This window comes from Myxine glutinosa, chromosome 5 (genome assembly GCF_964187855.1).
Source record: "Myxine glutinosa chromosome 5, kmMyxGlut1.1, whole genome shotgun sequence".
Lineage (NCBI taxonomy): Eukaryota > Metazoa > Chordata > Myxini > Myxiniformes > Myxinidae > Myxine > Myxine glutinosa.
In genome coordinates this window covers 27,841,578-27,863,185 of record NC_136265.1, presented here as the reverse complement: position 1 = coordinate 27,863,185, position 21,608 = coordinate 27,841,578, and the positions used below count along the sequence as shown (strand labels likewise).

Genomic DNA, 21,608 nt, shown 5'->3' with positions numbered 1-21,608 from the left:
TAGTGTGGAGTTTCCGCCGTTGGTGTACCGCCGTTTTACACCACCCTTTCAAACACGTTACATTAGTCATTCGTGCTTGTTGTTTGTGTCCTTTATGATGTCCCTAAAAACAGTAAGTTTTCTGTTTGTAATGATTTTCAATTTTGTTTGACTGACACACATACTGAAGCAGTCAGTGACAGACATACTGAAGCAGTCAGTGACAGACAGACTGAAGCAGTCAGTGACAGACAGACTGAAGCAGTCAGTGACAGACAGACTGAAGCAGTCAGTGACAGACAGACTGAAGCAGTCAGTGACAGACATACTGAAGCAGTCAGTGACAGACATACTGAAGCAGTCAGTGACAGACATACTGAAGCAGTCAGTGACAGACATACTGAAGCAGTCAGTGACAGACATACTGAAGCAGTCAGTGACAGACATACTGAAGCAGTCAGTGACAGACATACTGAAGCAGTCAGTGACAGACAGACTGAAGCAGTCAGTGACAGACAGACTGAAGCAGTCAGTGACAGACAGACTGAAGCAGTCAGTGACAGACAGACTGAAGCAGTCAGTGACAGACAGACTGAAGCAGTCAGTGACAGACAGACTGAAGCAGTCAGTGCCAGACAGACTGAAGCAGTCAGTGACAGACAGACTGAAGCAGTCAGTGACAGACAGACTGAAGCAGTCAGTGACAGACAGACTGAAGCAGTCAGTGACAGACAGACTGAAGCAGTCAGTGACAGACAGACTGAAGCAGTCAGTGACAGACAGACTGAAGCAGTCAGTGACAGACAGACTGAAGCAGTCAGTGACAGACAGACTGAAGCAGTCAGTGACAGACAGACTGAAGCAGTCAGTGACAGACAGACTGAAGCAGTCAGTGACAGACAGACTGAAGCAGTCAGTGACAGACAGACTGAAGCAGTCAGTGACAGACAGACTGAAGCAGTCAGTGACAGACAGACTGAAGCAGTCAGTGACAGACAGACTGAAGCAGTCAGTGACAGACAGACTGAAGCAGTCAGTGACAGACAGACTGAAGCAGTCAGTGACAGACAGACTGAAGCAGTCAGTGACAGACAGACTGAAGCAGTCAGTGACAGACAGACTGAAGCAGTCAGTGACAGACAGACTGAAGCAGTCAGTGACAGACAGACTGAAGCAGTCAGTGACAGACAGACTGAAGCAGTCAGTGACAGACAGACTGAAGCAGTCAGTGACAGACAGACTGAAGCAGTCAGTGACAGACAGACTGAAGCAGTCAGTGACAGACAGACTGAAGCAGTCAGTGACAGACAGACTGAAGCAGTCAGTGACAGACAGACTGAAGCAGTCAGTGACAGACAGACTGAAGCAGTCAGTGACAGACAGACTGAAGCAGTCAGTGACAGACAGACTGAAGCAGTCAGTGACAGACAGACTGAAGCAGTCAGTGACAGACAGACTGAAGCAGTGACAGACAGACTGAAGCAGTGACAGACAGACCGTGAATACATGATCGGGACGAGATTCCATAGAATTTGCAAGGCCAAACTACTGCTAAACTGCAGGGCGTGTTCCGATTCGTGCTCTGCAGTGTTCAAAATATTGAATTGAATTGAATTGAAGTCGTTCCTTGATCATAGAATAGACTGATGGACAGACAGAGTGAACAAATTGCTTGACGCGACTTCGCGCAATGAACGTGGAGTAAAAATGGCTGCGGGCCGGAACTGAAGTTTTGAACCAGAATAAGTTGATGGGCCACTAATGAAGCAGGGCTGAGGCCAAATCCACTCTTTCTTAGTTGTTGTGTCGTGAATTGGCGGAGTTGAGTTTAGTGATCCTCGCCAGAGGAGAGGGTATTGTATTTGAGTCTGTTTGTTTGTCGGTCTGTTTGTCCGCACAGAATAAATATGATTTTCTCTGCAACCGTTGGTCCAATTGACAGGAAATTTTGACCATAGGTGAAACTCCACCTATATAATTTTTAATGATAACTATGATGTCATAGGCCATGCGGTATGGGCGCCATCTTGGAAAAACCAAAAAACTTTGCACCTCTATATCTCCGAAAGCGCTGAATATGAAAAATTGAGATATGGCTCATTGTAAAGAACACTCCATGGGAAATAAAATATGTTAATGATGTCATAGGTGCCTCCATTATGACGTCATAATTCGACAAGTACAAAACTTCATCCAATGAAGTTTAAATTTCTTGAGCGTCATGTAGGGATAAATTGGTGGAGAAAAAAATAATAATAATGATGTCATTGATCACGTGGTTCGGCCGCCATATTTGTTTTAACACAAAAGCCTTAAAAAACACCAAAACACATCCTGGCGAGATCCTGCAATCCGATTGCCCTTTGTTGTTGGTCATTTGTGGAAGGCTGTCGGTGCGGATAACGATGCATGAAGAGCAAAGTTTTAAAAGGGTTTTATCATAATAATGGTGGATTTATAAGCATTGTTATTTTATTATCACAATAGTTATAGAAATAGAAAATAATTTAAACACTGATATCCAAAACTACATATAACTCTAAAAGCGTTGTGTTCACAAACAAGCCATTACTTTCTATACATGGACCACGGTTATGTTGTTGGTTATGTTGTTGGTTATGTTGCCATGGGGATGTCTTCCAGAATAGTTTAACGTCTGCGAGACATTATATCTCCGAACACCTTAATCCGAGCGTTACTTCCTGTGAGGTGTACATGTTAGATTGTTAGAAGAATGCAGATTATAGCTTCCTTGCTTGTGCTGTTACACTTAGTTCATCATAAATTGTTGCATAATACATGATACTCGTATCTATCGATTTCCAGAAACAAAAAGGAATCCAAATGCTACAAGTCTTTTAAACGGCAAATATAACTTCATTGAATTTCCCAGTAACTTCAGTGGAGGCAGCCATGTCTTCTCGATGATTGTTCATAACACACGTGACATCACACATGTAGCTCATATAGCCAATCTACAGCCTTAATTTGCTTCAAGTGCTGCTTTTAAGGATGTAGCGGTTTGAGCATGACGTGGGCGCTCCGGAGAGAGTAGCTGGACCCTTTCCAGTAGTGCCACTTGACACCGTCAAAGTGGCCCAGGTGATTATCGCGAGGATAGTAAAGGCCGTTGAGGTTAGATGGGCCGCAAGCCTCAAACCACCAGCCTGCAGAGGAGACAAATAAAATTTACATCAACACCATCCTCATCCACACGATAACGATGATCGACTGGTTTTCGCTTTTCGAGATTTAAGTGTTCAGCTGTCGGAACATTGATTTTAAGTACGTGCTGCTTTATGGGCAAATGAAGAGCCAACCTGCAGAGCTGAGCTTGGCGCAGTGACACCGACAATCGTCATTGTCTTGATCTGGGGTGCTGAATGGTGCATTTGGTGCCGGCAGACTCCCATGATTACCCAAGGAGCCAGTGTACCCAGCCACCCTCAATCTGTACTCGCAACACCAAGGAATGAAGATTCATTATCCAATTAAGTACTGTACGATCCATAAAGATTAACATTATTATTATTATTATTATCACAATCACAGTAAATTCAACATCCTGCTTGAGGCCTATTTCAAGTCGAGTCCTGGGAAGCCTATTCCAAATCTGAATTCCAAGATCAAGTTCTACACCAGCGGAGACGTTAGACTCCTTACATCTGAAGTCAAAAGTTGTGTGTCAGCTCAGGGCTGCTTCATTGACTGATTCCAGGAAGCCAAAGCTTTTTGCCTCTTTTACTTCTTTTTCTGATTTCAATCCAAGAGGGAACATCAGTGTCATATGGATTTAGTATTACCATGTGAGCACACGACTTAAATTTGAAAGCATCTGAAAATGCAAAGCCCGTCCACATCCATTTGTATTCAGACATCTTCTTCTTCTGTATGCTCAAAATAACGAAAACAGTTTTTAAAAAAATACAAAATCAAAATTGGTGATTTATGCAGCCTTGACCTTTGACCTTTAGATCTGAAAAAATAATCAGCTTCTACCTTTTGATTGGTGAACCAATTCTGTGACCCAATATGCAAATTCTTCAAATTTCAGGTCAATTGGACAAAAATTGCTGATTTTATGCCTTTGACCTTTGACCTTTGGATCTGAAAATAAAAACAATTCGCTCATAGCTTTTGATTGGTGAACCAATTCTGTGACCCAATATGGAAATTCTTAAAATTTCAGGTTAATTGGATGAAAAATGACGATTTTATGTGACGCTGACCTTTGACATTTTGACCAAATTATTAATTTGCCTTCTCCATATTCTCATAAAGTTTTGTTGAAAATTTAATGACAAAACTCAAATGTTAATTTAAAATTCAGGTAAATGGGATGAATATTGATTACTTCATGTGATGCTGACCTTTGACCTATTGACCTTTTGACAAAACTATAAATTTGCCTTCTCCATATTCTCATAATAAAGCTTTGTTGAAAATTTGATGACAAAACTCAAATGGTAAATTTAAAGTTCATGTCAATTGGATGAAAATTGATGATTTTATGTGACGCTGCTGACCTTTGACCTTTTGACATAATTAATTTGCCTTCTCCGTAATATCATCATCGAGCTTTGGTGAAAATTTGATGACAAACTCAAATGTTAAATTGAAATTTCAGGTCAATCGGATGAAAATTGATTGATTTTATGTGACGCTGATATTGATCTTTTGACAAAATTATTAATTTGCCTTCTCCGCATTATCATAACTAGGGCATTGCCCGTACTATATCTATATCTAAAATTATATCCCCCCCCTCTATTTACATGAAATGGTTTGGTCCAAAGCGAACGGCTTGCGAGTACGGTGACAACCCCCCCCCCCTCTATTTACATGCAATGGTTTGGTCCAAAGCGAACGGCTTCCGGAGTTTGGTAAAGAAATCGCCATCGCGTGCACAAACGCGCAGGAAAGCGAATGAATCGCAAATTCGTTGTTATTAGTTTTAAAACATAGTTTAACGCCAACATAGTTTGCAAACGTGAAATAAATGAATACGCTCTCAAATGTGCCATCCGAGGCAGAGTGTGTCCTCCACGTTCGGCACACGCGATCGTTCGCTGCTCTCTGATTGGTTGAATCGTTTTTTGGACATAGCTCGGTAAGTAATTGTCCGATTAATATGAAACCTTGAAAAGGCACATCCTCGGGTCCCCAGCAATATACCTGGCAAGTTTCAAGTATATCGGACCGGTAGTTGTCGAGAAACAGCGGTCACAGACAAACAAACAAACGTACAAACGTACAGACAGAGATTACTGGAATTATAGATAGACTAGGGCATTGCCCGTACTATATCTATATCTAAAATTATATCCCCCCCCTCTATTTACATGAAATGGTTTGGTCCAAAGCGAACGGCTTGCGAGTACGGTGACAATCCCCCCCCTCTATTTACATGCAATGGTTTGGTCCAAAGCGAACGGCTTCCGGAGTTTGGTAAAGAAATCGCCATCGCGTGCACAAACGCGCAGGAAAGCGAATGAATCGCAAATTCGGTTTTATTAGTTTTAAAACATAGTTTAACGCCAACATAGTTTGCAAACGTGAAATAAATGAATACGCTCTCAAATGTGCCATCCGAGGCAGAGTGTGTCCTCCACGTTCGGCACACGCGATCGTTCGCTGCTCTCTGATTGGTTGAATCGTTTTTTGGACATAGCTCGGTAAGTAATTGTCCGATTAATATGAAACCTTGAAAAGGCACATCCTCGGGTCCCCAGCAATATACCTGGCAAGTTAAAAGTATATCGGACCCGTGGTTGTCGAGAAACAGCGGTCACAGACAAACAGACGTACAAACGTACAGACGTACAAACGTACAGAGATTACTGGAATTATAGATAGACTAGGGCATGCCCGTACTATATCTATATCTAAAATTATATCCCCCCCCTCTATTTACATGAAATGGTTTGGTCCAAAGCGAACGGCTTGCGAGTGGTGACAATCCCCCCCCTCTATTTACATGCAATGGTTTGGTCCAAAGCGAACGGCTTCCGGAGTTTGGTAAAGAAATCGCCATCGCGTGCACAAACGCGCAGGAAAGCGAATGAATCGCAAATTCGTTTTTATTAGTTGTAAAACATAGTTTAACGGCAACATAGTTTGCAAACGTGAAATAAATGAATACGCTCTCAAATGTGCCATCCGAGGCAGAGTGTGCCCGCCACGTTCGGCACACGCGATCGTTCGCTGCTCTCTGATTGGTTGAATCGTTTTTTGGACATAGCTCGGTAAGTAATTGTCCGATTAATATGAAACCTTGAAAAGGCACATCCTCGGGTCCCCAGCAATATACCTGGCAAGTTAAAAGTATATCGGACCCGTGGTTGTCGAGAAACAGCGGTCACAGACAAACAAACGTACAGACAGACAGAGATTACTGGAATTATAGATAGATAAAGCTTTTGTGAAAAATTGTTGACAAAACTCAAATGGTAAAAAGTTATGGCCTAGACACAGACAGACACAGACACAGACACAGACAGAGACAGAGACAGAGACAGAGACAGACAGACAGACAGACAGACACACACACACACACACACACACACACACACACACACAGCCACAGCCACACACAGCCACAGCCACACACAGCCACAGCCACACACAGCCACAGCCACACACACACACACACACACACACACACACACACACACACACACACACACACACACACACACACACACACACAGCCACACAGCCACACACACACACACACGATTACAAATCCCCATCTCCTGCTCTGATGATGCTGGAATTCCAAGTTCAAATCCCATATACCGTATTTGTCCATTGTTGGTCCAACAGGACAGCAGCACCTGTGAACTGCCGAGCCTGGATTTGAATCTCGACCCAGCTATAAACGATCACCCTGATGTTTCGCACCAGTCGATGGCGGATGTTAAAGATCCCACTTTACCTTTTATAAAGAGTAATTGAGTTATCTCTGGCATCCCGAACAAATTACAAATTTATGCCCGAGAGTGAAAGTGATGCGAGAGAGGGCACCGCCATAGAGCTTTACCCACCTCCAAACCGAGCCGCTCCAGAAATCCAACACATTTAACCAGAATTCCTGACCTGTAGTGTTGTTCTTCGGGCCCAATTGAGAAGCGATTGTAGGTTGCCGTGCCTTCGGCTCCATCCCAATCTTGAAGAAAGATGCGCAGGCGTTGGGGACTTGAGGAGGTGATTTTCCTGATCAGCTCATTCCCCAACCAGTGCTCTCCTTCTATTTGACCAAAACCCTGTTGGGGAAGAGCTAGAATCAATAATCATGACAAATTTCACTGGACATTGGATGAAGCTCATTGTGCCATCAGGCAGATAAGGCAGTTGCATTAGCTAGGCCGATAGGGGCTACGGTACTGGATGGGTCGCCACTCCGAAACAGGATACTCGACTGGCACACTCCCAGCAAGCTGGCTCTCATTTTGCCAACAGGCCCAGACAACCCGCCTGGTGTGATTTTGGCACGGCTGGGGTTTGCACTCAGGACCTTAAGATCCTTAGCCAACCACCTTAACGGTTTTCTTACCCAGAGCCATAGATGCTAAGCACGATGCCAGATGCCTATGACAAGAAACGAGGGGCATTTTCCCCTCAAGGAAATGCAAAAACCCCACAACCCCCCACAAGATAATCCTGCTTGCAGAATTGGATTGGATGTTAAACTGGGAGTCCGTCTACCAGCATTACTTGGTAAACGTTAAATATCCCTCGGTGTCCTTCACAAAGGGTAGGCGAGCTATCACCGGAACCCTGGAAAAATTACAAATTCCTGCTTTAACCTACAAGGGGCACTGCATCGTGGGCACACTCCACTACCAACTCAAATTCCCCCTCCCAAACCCCCCAAAAATGCACCCCTACAAGTAAATCCTTGAGACTAGAATTCCTTGATAATGAGGTAGGCCCTTCTCAAGAACCCATCTAAAAATCCTTGTCATTCCTCAAAATAAAATTGATGGAATTTTTTCAGGAAATCCTTGTAGGCCTAATATATTCCATCATCCGCCATCTTGCTTGAAAGCTTGGGTAGACCACCTCGCTGTTATAAAGGTGAAAAGGCTTACACAATTGATCCTTGAGTTGGTTGAAAGTTCTTACCATCTTGTAATCCTCCCAAGAGCGATTGAAGTTCACAGAACCATCTTCCCGACGCAACATGTAGGTCCAGCCACCGCCATCTTCCTGCATCTCGCAGAACACCTGGCCCACAAAAGTAGGAAGTTAATTTTCTGTCAGCCCAGGCTGTCCTCATCGAGCCAGGTGGTCAATAAATGGTTACCTTGATCAAAGAGCTGTGGTTGGTCGGTTTGATGGAGTACACTCCACTGACGTGATGACCACGGTGAAGCAATTCTGCGCAGTCCCTCGGAGCTGTTGCATTTCCTGCAAAATCGCACCGTACAAAATGGCGGTGAAACATTAATATCGCAAGGTGTGAAAAAATGCAAACAAAATGGCGGCGAAACATTAATATCGCAAGGTGCGAAAAATGCAGTGTACAAAATGGCGGCGAAACATTAATATCGCAAGGTGTGAAAAAAATGCAGCATACAAAATGGCGGCGAAACATTAATATCGCAAGATGTGAAAAAATGCAGTGGACAAAATGGCGGTGAAACATTAATATCGCAAGGTGCGAAAAAATGCAGCGTACAAAATGGCGGCGAAACATTAATATCGCAAGGTGTGAAAAAATGCAGCGTACAAAATGTTGTTGAAACATTAATATCGCAATGTGTGAAAAAATGCGGTGTACAAAATGGCGTTGAAACATTAATATCGCAAGATGTGAAAAAATGCAGCATACAAAATGGCGGCGAAACATTAATATCGCAAGATGTGAAAAAATGCAGCGTACAAAATTGCGGTGAAACATAAATATGGCAAGGTGCGAAAAAATGCAGCGGACAAAATGGCGGTGAAACATTAATATCGCAAGGTGTGAAAAAATGCAGCGTACAAAATGGTGTTGAAACATTAATATTGCAATGTGTGAAAAAATGCGGCGTACAAAATGGCGTTGAAACATTAATATCGCAAGATGTGAAAAAATGCAGCATACAAAATGGTGGCGAAACATTAATATCGCAAGGTGTGAAAAAATGCAGCATAAAAAATGGCGGCGAAACATTAATATCGCAACGTGTGAAAAAATGCAGCATACAAAATGGCGGCGAAACATTAATATCGCAAGATGTGAAAAAATGCAGCATACAAAATGGCGGGGAAACATTAATATCGCAATGTGTGAAAAAATGCAGCGTACAAAATGGCGGTGAAACATTAATATCGCAAGGTGTGAAAAAATGCAGCGGACAAAATGGCGGTGAAACATTAATATCGCAAGGTGTGAAAAAATGCAGCGTACAAAATGGCGGTGAAACATTAATATCGCAAGATGTGAAAAAATGCAGCATACAAAATGGCGGTGAAACATTAATATCGCAAGGTGTGAAAAAATGCAGCATACAAAATGGTGGCGAAACATTAATATCGCAGGCTGTGAAAAAATGCAGCATACAAAATGGCGGTGAAACATTAATATCGCAAGATGTGAAAAAATGCAGCGTACAAAAAAACGGCGAAACATTAATATCGCAATGTGTGAAAAAATGCAGCATACAAAATGGCGGTGAAACATTAATATCGCAAGGAGTGAAAAAAATGCAGCATACAAAATGGCGGCGAAACATTAATATTGCAATGTGTGAAAAAATGCAGCATACAAAATGGCGGTGAAACATTAATATCGCAAGGTGTGAAAAAATTCAGCGGAGAAAATGGCGGTGAAACATTAATATCGCAAGGTGCGAAAAAATGCAGCATACAAAATGGCGGCGAAACATTAATATCGCAATGTGTGAAAAAATGCAGCATACAAAATGGCGGCGAAACATTAATATCGCAAGATGTGAAAAAATGCAGCATACAAAATGGCGGCAAAACATTAATATCGCAAGGTGTGAAAAAATGCAGCATACAAAATGGCGGCGAAACATTAATATCGCAAGATGTGAAAAAATGCAGCATACAAAATGGCGGCGAAACATTAATATAGCAATGTGTGAAAAAAATGCAGCGTACAAAATGGCGGCGAAATATTAATATCGCAATGTGTGAAAAAAAATGCAGCGTACAAAATGGCGGCGAAACATTAATATCGCAAGGTGCGAAAAAATGCAGCGTACAAAATGGCGGCGAAACATTAATATCGCATGGTGTGAAAAAATGCAGCATACAAAATGGCGGCGAAACATTAATATCGCAAGATGTGAAAAAATGCAGCGTACAAAATGGCGGCGAAACATTAATATCGCAAGATGTGAAAAAATGCAGCGTACGAAATGGTGGCGAAACATTAATATCGCAATGTGTGAAAAAAATGCAGCGTACAAAATGGCGGCGAAACATTAATATCGCAATGTGTGAAAAAAATGCAGCGTACAAAATGGCGACGAAACATTAATATCGCAAGGTGCGAAAAAATGCAGCGTACAAAATGGCGGCGAAACATTAATATCGCAAGGTGTGAAAAAATGCAGCGTGCAAAATGGCGGCGAAACATTAATATTGCAAGGTGTGAAAAAAATGCAGCGTACAAAATGGCCGCAAAACATTAATATCGCAAGGTGTGAAAAAAATGCAGCATACAAAATGGCGGCGAGACATTAATATCGCAAGGTGTGGAAAAATGCAGCGTACAAAATGGCGGTGAAACATTAATATCGCATGGTGTGAAAAAATGCAGCATACAAAATGGCGGCGAAACATTAATATCGCAAGATGTGAAAAAATGCAGCGTACAAAATGGCGGCGAAACATTAATATCGCAAGATGTGAAAAAATGCAGCGTACGAAATGGTGGCGAAACATTAATATCGCAATGTGTGAAAAAAATGCAGCGTACAAAATGGCGGCGAAACATTAATATCGCAAGATGTGAAAAAATGCAGCGTACGAAATGGCCGCAAAACATTAATATCGCAAGGTGTGAAAAAATGCAGCGTGCAAAATGGCGGCGAAACATTAATATTGCAAGGTGTGAAAAAAATGCAGCGTACAAAATGGCCGCAAAACATTAATATCGCAAGGTGTGAAAAAAATGCAGCATACAAAATGGCGGCGAGACATTAATATCGCAAGGTGTGGAAAAATGCAGCGTACAAAATGGCGGTGAAACATTAATATCGCAAGGTGTGAAAAAATGCAGCGTACTAAAAAATATGGGACGCAGTGTGAAGTAGATTATGATTGGGAGGAATGTGAACGTTAAAGATAGAAAAGGAAGCCTCGGAGGCTCTGGAAGGGTGCGCTTACTCCGATGAGGCCTCAATCTTTTCCCTGTGCCTTGCGATGGTCCATGGGGAAGCTTGTGCCCCGAGCGCGGAGTGAGCGAGTAGTTTCCAGCCTGGAGTGGGACAGCACAAGAAGGAGACTCGAAGAACAAACGGGTTGTGTTGGATAAAAGTGTCTGAGGTCTTTCATGATTGGAAGAAGAAGAAGAAGAACCACCGCTAGCATCACCAAGCTGAGGGATGTATGTTGTCGGTGGGAATGTGTGGGCCGATTGTGCAGGTGTACATGAAGATGAGAAAGGGTGTAAAACGGACGCAGTATTTGGCAGAAGGTCAAAGTGACCCCGAGCCTCGTAAACCCGGAACGAGAAGCAGGACTGGATATAGAGACTGGAAGACTGTTTGACGTCTGCCAGAAAAGGAGGATGATAGATATGTATGCATTGTTGCGGTGGTTCAAATCCCCCACTCCTAACAACAATTTGTTGCGGGGGCCGGGTTCAAAAATCCCCCTCTTTGACAACAATTTTTGTTGCTTGATTCCCCTCGGTTAATGCTGGAGAATCACGAATACCTTCAAGGTGCACGGATCAAGGTGCACGTGCGTGCCGAAGAACCGCGCAATCGAACCCTCACTTCCCCACACCTTATGGGTGCCGAGCGGATTTGCACGGTGTGGAAAGCGGCGTTACCCCACGAGATTTATGGACCGGAGTCTAGCCAAATTCGGTCTCGGATGATGCTAGGCCAATGGAGAAAAGACATACCGAACAGGTTGGAAAGTGACAACAAAATGTACAGCCTTTTATTTTGAAGGCACAAAGAAACAGACGAAGATTCAGCTTTTCAATTATTACCTAATAATAACCCCGACTTGGCGCCTTCACACTCTGACACACACACACACACACACACACACACACACACACACACACACACACACACACACACACACACACACACACACACACACACACACACACACACACACACACACACACTGGTTAAGGGCGTACCGATGTACGTGCTGGAATTGCCTCGCTGGTGACCACGTGGTGTGGTGTGTGTGGCTCGCAGTTCGATGTCAGGTCCGAAGGACGAACCGCCGCCTCGAAGTCGGCATGGACGAACCTAGCACAGGTAGATGACCTTCAGCACAGGTGAGTCGTGTAGAAATGCCAACGCTTGCAGGTCAGCCGGATGGCGCAAAATATCGGCGCAGAAGCGATTGGTGGTCGACTAAACACAAAGCAAAGGCCAAAACACGTGTCGTCTAGTGGAGCCAAAACAAGAGAGTCCAAAGCAGGATGTCGTCCACGTGGCAAATCCCAGGCAAAGAGAATCGTGTCGTCCACGTGGCAAATCCCAGGCAAAGAGAATCGTGTCGTCCACGAGGCAAAGAGAAAACAGAGCAGGAGGTCGTCGACGTGGCGAAATCCACAACAAGAGTTCAGAACAGGTGGTGTAGCGCAGCAAAATCCAAAAGCAAAGAGACTGATAATGCGCTCCGCGTGGGCTTTTACCAAATCCGCCCACGCCCTTCAAAATGTTCCAGAGCCTCCCATTGGCTGAGGCTTGTCGCATCCTCGCTAGGTGTTCCCGCCTCCTCACTGGTCACGTGGGCCTGTGCTTCTGGCCACGCCTTCCTGCATATTAGTAATGGCTTCTCCCAGCCATGAAGGCTTGATATCCTGCCTAACTCAACGCATATTTGGTCTTTATTACTACACAATGGGAAAGGGCTAATCTTTACATTCAATAAGACATAACTGACAACTGCAGGCTACATGTTGTGTGCAATTGACTATAGGGGGTTTGCCTTTATGGCACAACCACAACAGTATGTATGTATGTGTGTATGTATGTCGGTATGTATGTATGTATGTATGTCGGTATGTATGTATGTATGTATGTGTATGTATGTATGTATGTATGTTATGTATGTATGTATGTATGTGTGTGTATGTCTGTATGTGTGTAGTATGTATGTATGTGTGTATGTATGTCGGTATGTATGTATGTATGTATGTACAGACTTGACATTTAATATGGTGTAGCGGTTACCGGAAGCATACACAATCATCTTGCACCGGCCGATGACGCAACCGGCGAGCGGTGACTTGCCCGGACTCGCCCGGACATGTCCAGACTTGCCTTTCCCGGGCGAACACTTGACTCGCATACCACGCCCCGTTGAGAGGCGTGGCTTACCTATTTGCATACCACGCCCCACCTGAGAGGCGTGGCTTTTGTGTGTTGAACTTTGATTAATAAATTGCCGCCCGTTCGATCGGCAGATTCAGTGCTTTTCAGTTCTTTCGTGTTGAGCTAAAATAAATAGCTCGGTGAAACTTTGTTCCTGTGTCATCCATTTTGTCTGGCTTTATCGTGCGAGCACAGCTCCCACAATTGGTGACCCGACGTGATCGCCGGAGCCTCCACCAGAGAGGACCATGTGCTATTACCACGCCAGGTTCGGGCAGAAGGCCAGAACGTGCCGCCCACCGTGCACTTTCGGCAGGTCGGGAAACGACCAGGCCGGCGCTCGCTGCCTGCCATGAGCGTCGGCCATTCAGGCAGCCTTCTGTTTATTATGGACACAGCGTCCGGGCGGCGTTTTTTGTGCAACACCGGCGCTCAGTTGAGCGTGATACCCACCTCGGTGGAGGACAAACGGGCCGCGCATTGCGGCCCCGCCTTGGTCGCCGCAAACGGCTCCTCCATCCGCACCTTCGGTTCGCGCAGCGTCGCATTCTGCTTCGGGGGCCAGCACTTCAGGTGGGACTTCATCACCGCGAACGTGCCCATGGCCTTGCAGGGTGCAGATTTTCTTTGCGCACATGGGCTTTTGGTCGACGTCAAACGGCGTCGGCTCATCAACGCGGAAACCTTCAGCTCTCTCGCTTGCTCATTGAGCGGCTCCACTCCGACCAAGCTAGCCTGCACGCTCCCGGCCGCGGACGATTTCACCCGCCTACTCGCCGAGTTTCCCGCCCTCACACAGCTGACGTTTTCGGCCGTCGCCGTCAAGCACGGCGTCGAACACCACATCCCGACCACAGGTCCACCGGTCTATGCCAGGGCTCGCCACCTCGACCCGGCCAAACTCGCCGTGGCGAAGGCGGCATTCGACGCGCTGGAGCGATTGGGCATTGTGCGGTGCTCGAATAGCGCGTGGGCCTCGCCCCTGCACATCGTGCCCAAACCGAGTGGCGGATGGCGACCATGCGGCGATTACCGCCGCCTCAACGACGCCACCACCCCCGACCGGTACCCGATACCACATATACAGGACTTTTCCGCCCGTTTGGCGGGGCGGGTGATCTTTTCCAAGGTCGACCTCATTCGGGGCTACCACCAGGTACCCGTCCGGCTGGCCGACGTGCCGAAGACGGCGGTAATTACACCTTTTGGCCTCTTCGAGTTCCTTCGCATGCCGTTCGGCCTTAAGAACGTGGCCCAGGCCGTCCAGCGGCTGATGCACAGCGTGCTGCGCGACCTCACCTTTCTTTTCGTCTGCCTGGACGACATTCTCATCGCCAGCACTTCCCAGGCGGAGCACCTCATCCACCTGCGCATGCTTTTTGAGTGCCTCGGCCAGCACGGCCTCATCATCAACCCGGTGAAATGCCATTTTGGCGTAACGGCCGTCGACTTCCTGGGGCACCGCATCACGAAGCGCAGGGCCGTTCCGCTGCCGACCAAGGTGGAGGCAGTCACAAGTTTCCCGCGCCCCCGCTCCATCAAGGCCCTGCAGGAATTTTTGGGGATGGTAAATTTCTACCACCGGTTCGTGCCTCGCGCCGCCCAACTCATGCGCCCCCTATACGAAGCCCTCCGGGGCAAGCCGGCCAAGCACGACGTCGCCTGGACCAAAGAGATGGATGAGGCGTTCACGGGCGCTAAGCTGGCCCTCGCCACCGTGACTATGCTGGCGCACCCGTCCGGCGCTCGACGCACCCATCGCCCTCACCACGGACGCTTCCGACTACGCGGTGGGCGCCGTGCATGAACAGTGGGTTTACGGGGCTTGGCAACCGCTGGCCTTCTTCAGCTGGCAGCTTCGCCCAAACGAGCGCAAGTATAGCGCTTTCGACCGCGAGCTCCTCGGCCTTTACCTGGCCGTTCGCCACTTCCGCCATCTTTTAGAGGGCCGCTCGTTCACGGCGTTTGTGGACCACAAACCCCTGGTCTTCGCCATGGCCAAGGTTACAGAGCCGTGGTCGGCCCACCAGCAGCGCCACCTCTCCGCCGTGTCCGAATTTACGACGGACATCCGGCACGTCGCGGGCAAGGACAACGCTGTGGCCGATTGCCTCTCCCGGTCTGGCACGAACGCCGTCCACCTGGGTGTGGACTTCACCCGCATGGCGGCCGACCAGACCGCCGACCACACGGTGCAAGCCCTCCGGACAGCGGACACAGGCCTGCAGTTGGCCGACATCCCCTTCGGGGACACAGGCACGGTTCTCCTGTGCGACGTTTCCCTGGGCCAACCTCGCCCCATCGTGCCCACCGGATGGCAGCGGCACATTTTTACGCCCTCCACGGCCTTTCCCACCCGGGCCGGAAGGCATCGCAGAAGCTCGTGGCAGCGAAGTCCGTCTGGCACGGGCTCCATAAAGACGTCCGCGACTGGGCCAATGCCTGTGTCGCCTGCCAGGGCGCAAAGGTCCACCGGCACACCCAGGCCCCATTGGCACCATTCGACGTGCCCGCGTGGCACTTCGACCACGTCAATGTGGACCTGGTGGGACCCCTTCTCTCCTCGCGGGGCTTCACCCACCCCCTCACGATGGTGGACAGGACCACCATGTGGCCGGAGGCCATCCCGCTGGCATCAACAACATCCGCCGACGTGGCGCAGGCCTTCATTGGCACTTGGATTGCCCGTTTCAGCGCCCCCTCGGACATCTCCTCCGACAGAGGCCACAATTCACCTCCGAGCTTTGGGGCGCGGTCACCCAGGCCCAGGGGTTCAAGCTTCACCGCACCATGGCCTACCACCCCCAAGCCAACGGCTTGTGCGAGCGGTTCCACCGCTCGATGAAGGCCGCTCTCAGGGCCAGCCTCCAGGATGACGGTTGGGCCGACAGGCTCCCGTGGGTCCTATTGGGCCTCCGAACGGCCCCTAAAGAGGACCTCCAGGCTTCCACCGCCGAGCTGGTCTACGGCCAGCCACTGCGCGTGCCGGGCGAGTTCATCCCTAAAGCCACCGGCCCCTGGTCCGCGGCTCCCCAATGCTCGGTCCTCCAGGAGGCCGCCAGGAGATTTGCCCCCGAGCCCACGTCCCATCACGGCTGCCCCCAACCCCACGTCCCCCCAGCACTTTGCACTGCGGAGTACGTTTTTATCCGCAATGACGCACACCGGGGACCGCTCCGGCCGCCATACGATGGACCTTTCCGGGTCCTGGAAAGGGACGACAAGTCGTTCATCATGGACATCGGCGGCAAACCAGACCACATCTCCGTGGACCGCCTCAAACTGGCCCATTTGGACCTCGACCAACCTCCACGGATGGCCCTTCCTCCACGGCGGGGCCATCCCCCGTCAACCAAGCCCTCCGCCCGACCATCCACCGCCACGCCACCTGCCACCCCCACACGAATCACCAGGGGTCGTTTCGGCCGGGTCATCAAGACCCCCCTCAAACTGACTCTCCCGGTGCAAGTTAATTCTGGGGGGCGCATGTAGCGGTTACCGGAAGCATACCCAATCATCTTGCACCGGCCGATGAAGCAACCGGTGAGCGGTGACTTGCCCGGACTCGCCCGGACATGTCCAGACTTGCCTTTCCCGGGCGAACACTTGACTCGCATACCACGCCCCGTTGAGAGGCGTGGCTTACCTATTTGCATACCACGCCCCACCTGAGAGGCATGGCTTTTGTGTGTTGAACTTTTATTATAAATTGCCGCCCGTTCGATCGGCAGATTCAGTGCTTTTGAGTTATTTCGTGTTGAGCTAAAATAAATAGCTCGGTGAATTTCGTTCCTGTGTCGTCCATTTTGTCTGGATTTATCGTGCGAGCACAGCTCCCACAATGGAATATTTTTTTTGTGGGGGTGAACTTACTTTTCAAGATGTCTTAGAACCAAAAGTTCATTGGAATTATGTTGAAATTATTCTAGATTTTGTTAATGTGACCTTTAAAAGAAACAAAAACCACATTTGACATTTCGAAACAAATAAATTGATCCTTGAAAGTGATGTAAACTGATATCGAACTCAATTCATGGACAGTACTGTGTTAAACTTCTGTACGTTTTCCAGAAGTATCTCTTTATTTTGCATATTAGCCAAAAATGTTTTTAACAAAAACAAAAGTTTAATTACGACTGGGATTACGGACAGTAAAATTACAGTTCAGTCATTCGTGTAACCCCCACGAGCATTCAGGAGAGCACGTACACGTTGAGGCATGCTGTTCACGAGATTTGCCAAGGTTTGGACAGGAATCGCTTGCCATGCAATGACAATAGCCTGCTGCAATTCACGCACAGAGGTTGGCTGCTGGTCCAAGTGGTAGATTTGACGCGTTAATTATGCCCACAAGTTCTCTATCGGATTCATATCTGGGGACATGGCAGGCCACTCCATATGCTCTGCACCACGGTCAGCAAGAAAGTGTTGGATCATGTGAGCACAATGAGGCCGTGCATGTCATCTTGGAAGACAAAGTTTCCTCGAAAGGCTGCATGAACAAATGGAAGCAATGTTTCTTCCAGAATGGCCCTGTGCTTGAACTGGTTCAGGTTTCCATTCAGAACAACCAGGTCAGTTTTGCCCCCTGCATGAAAAGCAGCCCAAACGGTTGCCCCACCACCTCCAGCTTGGACTCTTGGCACTATACAATCTTTGTTGTAGGCTTCATGCACTTGTCTGCGCACTCAGACGCGGCCATCTTGACGATAGACCAGAAATCTAGACTCGTCACTGAAGATCACCTGATTCCAGTGTCCTGGCTGCCATTGACGGTGCTCTCTGGCCCACTGCAATCGGCGCTGGCGGTGTTGTCTGGTCAGGCCTGGCTTTCTCAGGGGACGCCTGGCACGATAGCCTGCTTGAACCAGTCGTTGGTTGACTAGCCTTCTGGATACAGGCACATTTGTCAGTTGCTGCCACTCCAGCCCTAAGCCGATTAGCTGACTTGGTATGGCCATTGCGGACTAACCGGTGCAGCTGGCGATCATCCCTCCTTGTGGTTCTGCGGGGACGTCCTGGCCTCGGTATTGGAGTAGGGACACCCCTCTGAGCATTTCGTTTCAGGATCTTTGACACCTGACCTTGAGTGATGCCATACTGACAAGCAATAGCACAATCTTTCATGCCGTAATTTCGTAAAGCCACCACTCCATGACAAACAGCATTGTCGAGTTGACGGACCTTCTCCAGAGGAAGCGGCAATAACTTCTGGAGACGTGCAGCAGTTGTTTTCCACTAATACAGAACGCAACAACCCTTGTATACCCGACTGTGAAGCCAATCGTCAAATGCACCTGTCCGTACATTTTGCCATGCCACCTGTGATATAATGCTGTTGTTGACTTCTTGCTGCGACAAACAATCAGTGACATGGTTCTTTTAACAAATAAATCACCAAAGTGTAAAAGAAACTCACCAGATTGATATGCTGTGTTAAGAAAGTAAACCCAAGTCAAGAAAAAATAAAAATATTCCATATTAAATGCCAAGTCTGTATGTATGTATGTATGTATGTATGTATGTATATATGTATGTATGTATGTATGTATGTATGTGTATGTGTGTGTATGTATGTATGTGTATGTGTGTATGTATGTATGTATGTATGTATGTATGTCTGCATGTATGTATGTCCGTATGTATGTATGTATGTATGTATGTATGTGTCGGTCCGTATTAGGTCCTTCACAAATGTCCACCAATCGAACCTGATAGTGGAGCGGATACTCGTATGTGCCAAAAAACACCAGAGTAGTGCACTTCTGGCAGAAAGCATGACATTTGGCACACGGGGATTTTCGAGTATGCTGAATTCAATAAGAAGAGGAGGCAAGTCGTAAAATGATTACTTCCGGTTAAAAATGGCGGATTTCAAAATGGCCTCCAAGTAAACCGATAAAAAACGTGTATCTCATATATCGGGCATATAGCAATGTGTTTGCATAACCAAAATCGCTAGAATATCATTATTATTAACTGTACATTGCTTCTTCATATCAAGATGTACATTTGGTACCAGTGAGGGCCTGAAGGCATATTAATAACGTTCAACCCTGCGCACCTATAAAATTGACACAACTGACACCATATTGACACAATATTTTTCATTAATATCACACTTTAGGAGTTGCCGAAGGCGAGAAGAAAAGGCCATTTCGTTGGGTACAAAGCTTGTTTATTGTATAGAAATCTCCAGCAACTGCTCGCGAGCGGAAGTCGTAACGGCTTATATAAACCAAAAACCCTCTTCGGAGGGCGTGGCTCCAACAGCCGCGCGTGCGTCACGACCACACAACCAACAGCCCGTGCGCGTGGGTTAGACCAAACATATGGTATTGGTAACCGTCACATGCGGATAAGATAACCGCGACATGTGAATAAGGTAACCGCTACATGCGCCCCCCCAGAAGGCACGCCACGGGCGTGTACGTGGTTCGCAGGCGCGCTCGGCAGTGCCGAGAAGGCTCGAGCAGGGCCCGGCCCCGGTACATGCGAAAAAACGCCGCCGTGGGGTTGAGTCGACCGAGGGGCTGGTCAAGGCCTCGAGGGAGGCTGCCGAGGTTCCTCGCGGGCCTCCCGAGGATATAGAGTAGGAGTCGTAGTTGCGCGAGTGGCAAGCAGCGGTAGCAGTTGTAGTTGCAGCAGTAGGAGTTGCGGGAGTGGCGAGCAGCAGTAGGAGTTGCGGGAGTGGCGAGCAGCGGTAGCAGTTGTAGTTGCAGCAGTAGGAGTTGCGGGAGTGGCGAGCAGCAGTGCGCGCGAAGGTAATGAGGCTCCAGCGCGCGCGAAGGTAACGAGACTCCAGTGCGTGGAGGTTACGAGCAGCAGTGCTCGGCCTGTGTGCGCGGAGGTTACGAGCAGCAGTGCTCGGCCTGTGTGCGCGAAGGTTACGAGCAGCAGTACTCGGCCTGTGTGCGTGGAGGTTACGAGCAGCAGTGCTCGGCCTTTGTGCGCGAAGGTTACGAGCAGCAGTACTCGGCCTGTGTGCGCGGAGGTTACGAGCAGCAGTACTCGGCCTGTGTGCGCGGAGGTTACGAGCAGCAGTGCTCGGCCTGTGTGCGCGGAGGTTACGAGCAGCAGTGCTCGGCCTGTGTGCGCGGAGGTTACGAGCAGCAGTGCTCGGCCTGTGTGTGCGGAGGTTACGAGCAGCAGTACTCGGCCTGTGTGCGTGAAGGTTACGAGCAGCAGTGCTCGGCCTGTGTGCGCGGAGGTTACGAGCAGCCGTGCCGCCAACGCCTCGTAACGGCGTTCCTTTGGAAGGTCCCCGAGCAGGCTCGCCCCTCTGGTCGTAGAGGAGGAACCGAGTGCGGTGCGCGAACCACATGGCCGCTCGTCATTGCTGAAACTCCGGCAGTTCGAGTTTAGGTCTTTGCGGTCGAAATACTGCCGTGTTCATGTGCAGCCCCTGAATACGTTCGGGGGCGACGGGGTCACCAGTTTAGGAGTTGCCGAAGGCGAGAAGAAAAGGCCATTTCGTTGGGTACAAAGCTTGTTTATTGTACAGAAATCTCCAGCAACTGCTCGCGAGCGGAAGTCGTAACGGCTTATATAAAACCAAAAACCCTCTTCGGAGGGCGTGGCTCCAACAGCCACGCGTGCGTCACGACCACACAACCAACAGCCCGTGCGCGTGGGTTAGACCAAACATATGGTATTGGTAACCGTCACATGCGGATAAGATAACCGCGACATGTGAATAAGGTAACCGCTACAACACCATGAATTTTTGTGACGTTTTAATTTTGTCCTCACGTTTATTTTGACATAACGTTGGTGAGCTAACAGCGCCGTTGGTATGTTTAGTGAAAGTGCCATGGTCATTAAATGTGGTAAAAATAACTTGTGTTGTTGTTTTCCTCTACAGTTTGGTACAGTGGATATATGGTTCGAACAGTCCACTGGTTATTATCTTATATTTGCATAACATAAATGATAAATGATGTTGAAGTCTATGAATAGTATTCATCTGTACTGATTGAGGTGTGTTCTATCTTTCCAGGGTTTGGTGTTTGGTGGTAGTCTCCATGCTACACTGAAGTGATGTCAAAGAAAATCAAGCTCGTGTTACCAGACACACCAGGTCAAGGCACAGACTGGTCA

The 21,608-nt window shown here is 47.8% G+C and overlaps 1 protein-coding gene across 4 annotated transcripts in view; it reads right to left on the bottom strand.

Moving 5' to 3' along the window:
• Positions 1-2,316: 2,316 nt before the first annotated feature.
• Positions 2,317-21,608, bottom strand: part of LOC137427789 (angiopoietin-4-like) — a 47,530-nt gene continuing 28,238 nt past the window's right edge. For 2 of the 4 annotated variants that reach the window (XM_078777751.1, XM_068117531.2), the window contains 6 exons: positions 11,326-11,416; positions 8,288-8,391; positions 8,107-8,208; positions 7,078-7,244; positions 3,300-3,430; positions 2,317-3,146 (listed from right to left, as the gene is read on the bottom strand). In XM_078777751.1, the coding sequence (XP_078633877.1) occupies positions 2,986-3,146; positions 3,300-3,430; positions 7,078-7,244; positions 8,107-8,208; positions 8,288-8,391; positions 11,326-11,416 (756 nt within the window). In that variant the 3' untranslated portion in view covers positions 2,317-2,985. The remainder of the gene's footprint in view (positions 3,147-3,299; positions 3,431-7,077; positions 7,245-8,106; positions 8,209-8,287; positions 8,392-11,325; positions 11,417-21,608) is intronic. The other 2 variants (XM_068117530.2, XM_068117532.2) reach the window with 1 other exon arrangement.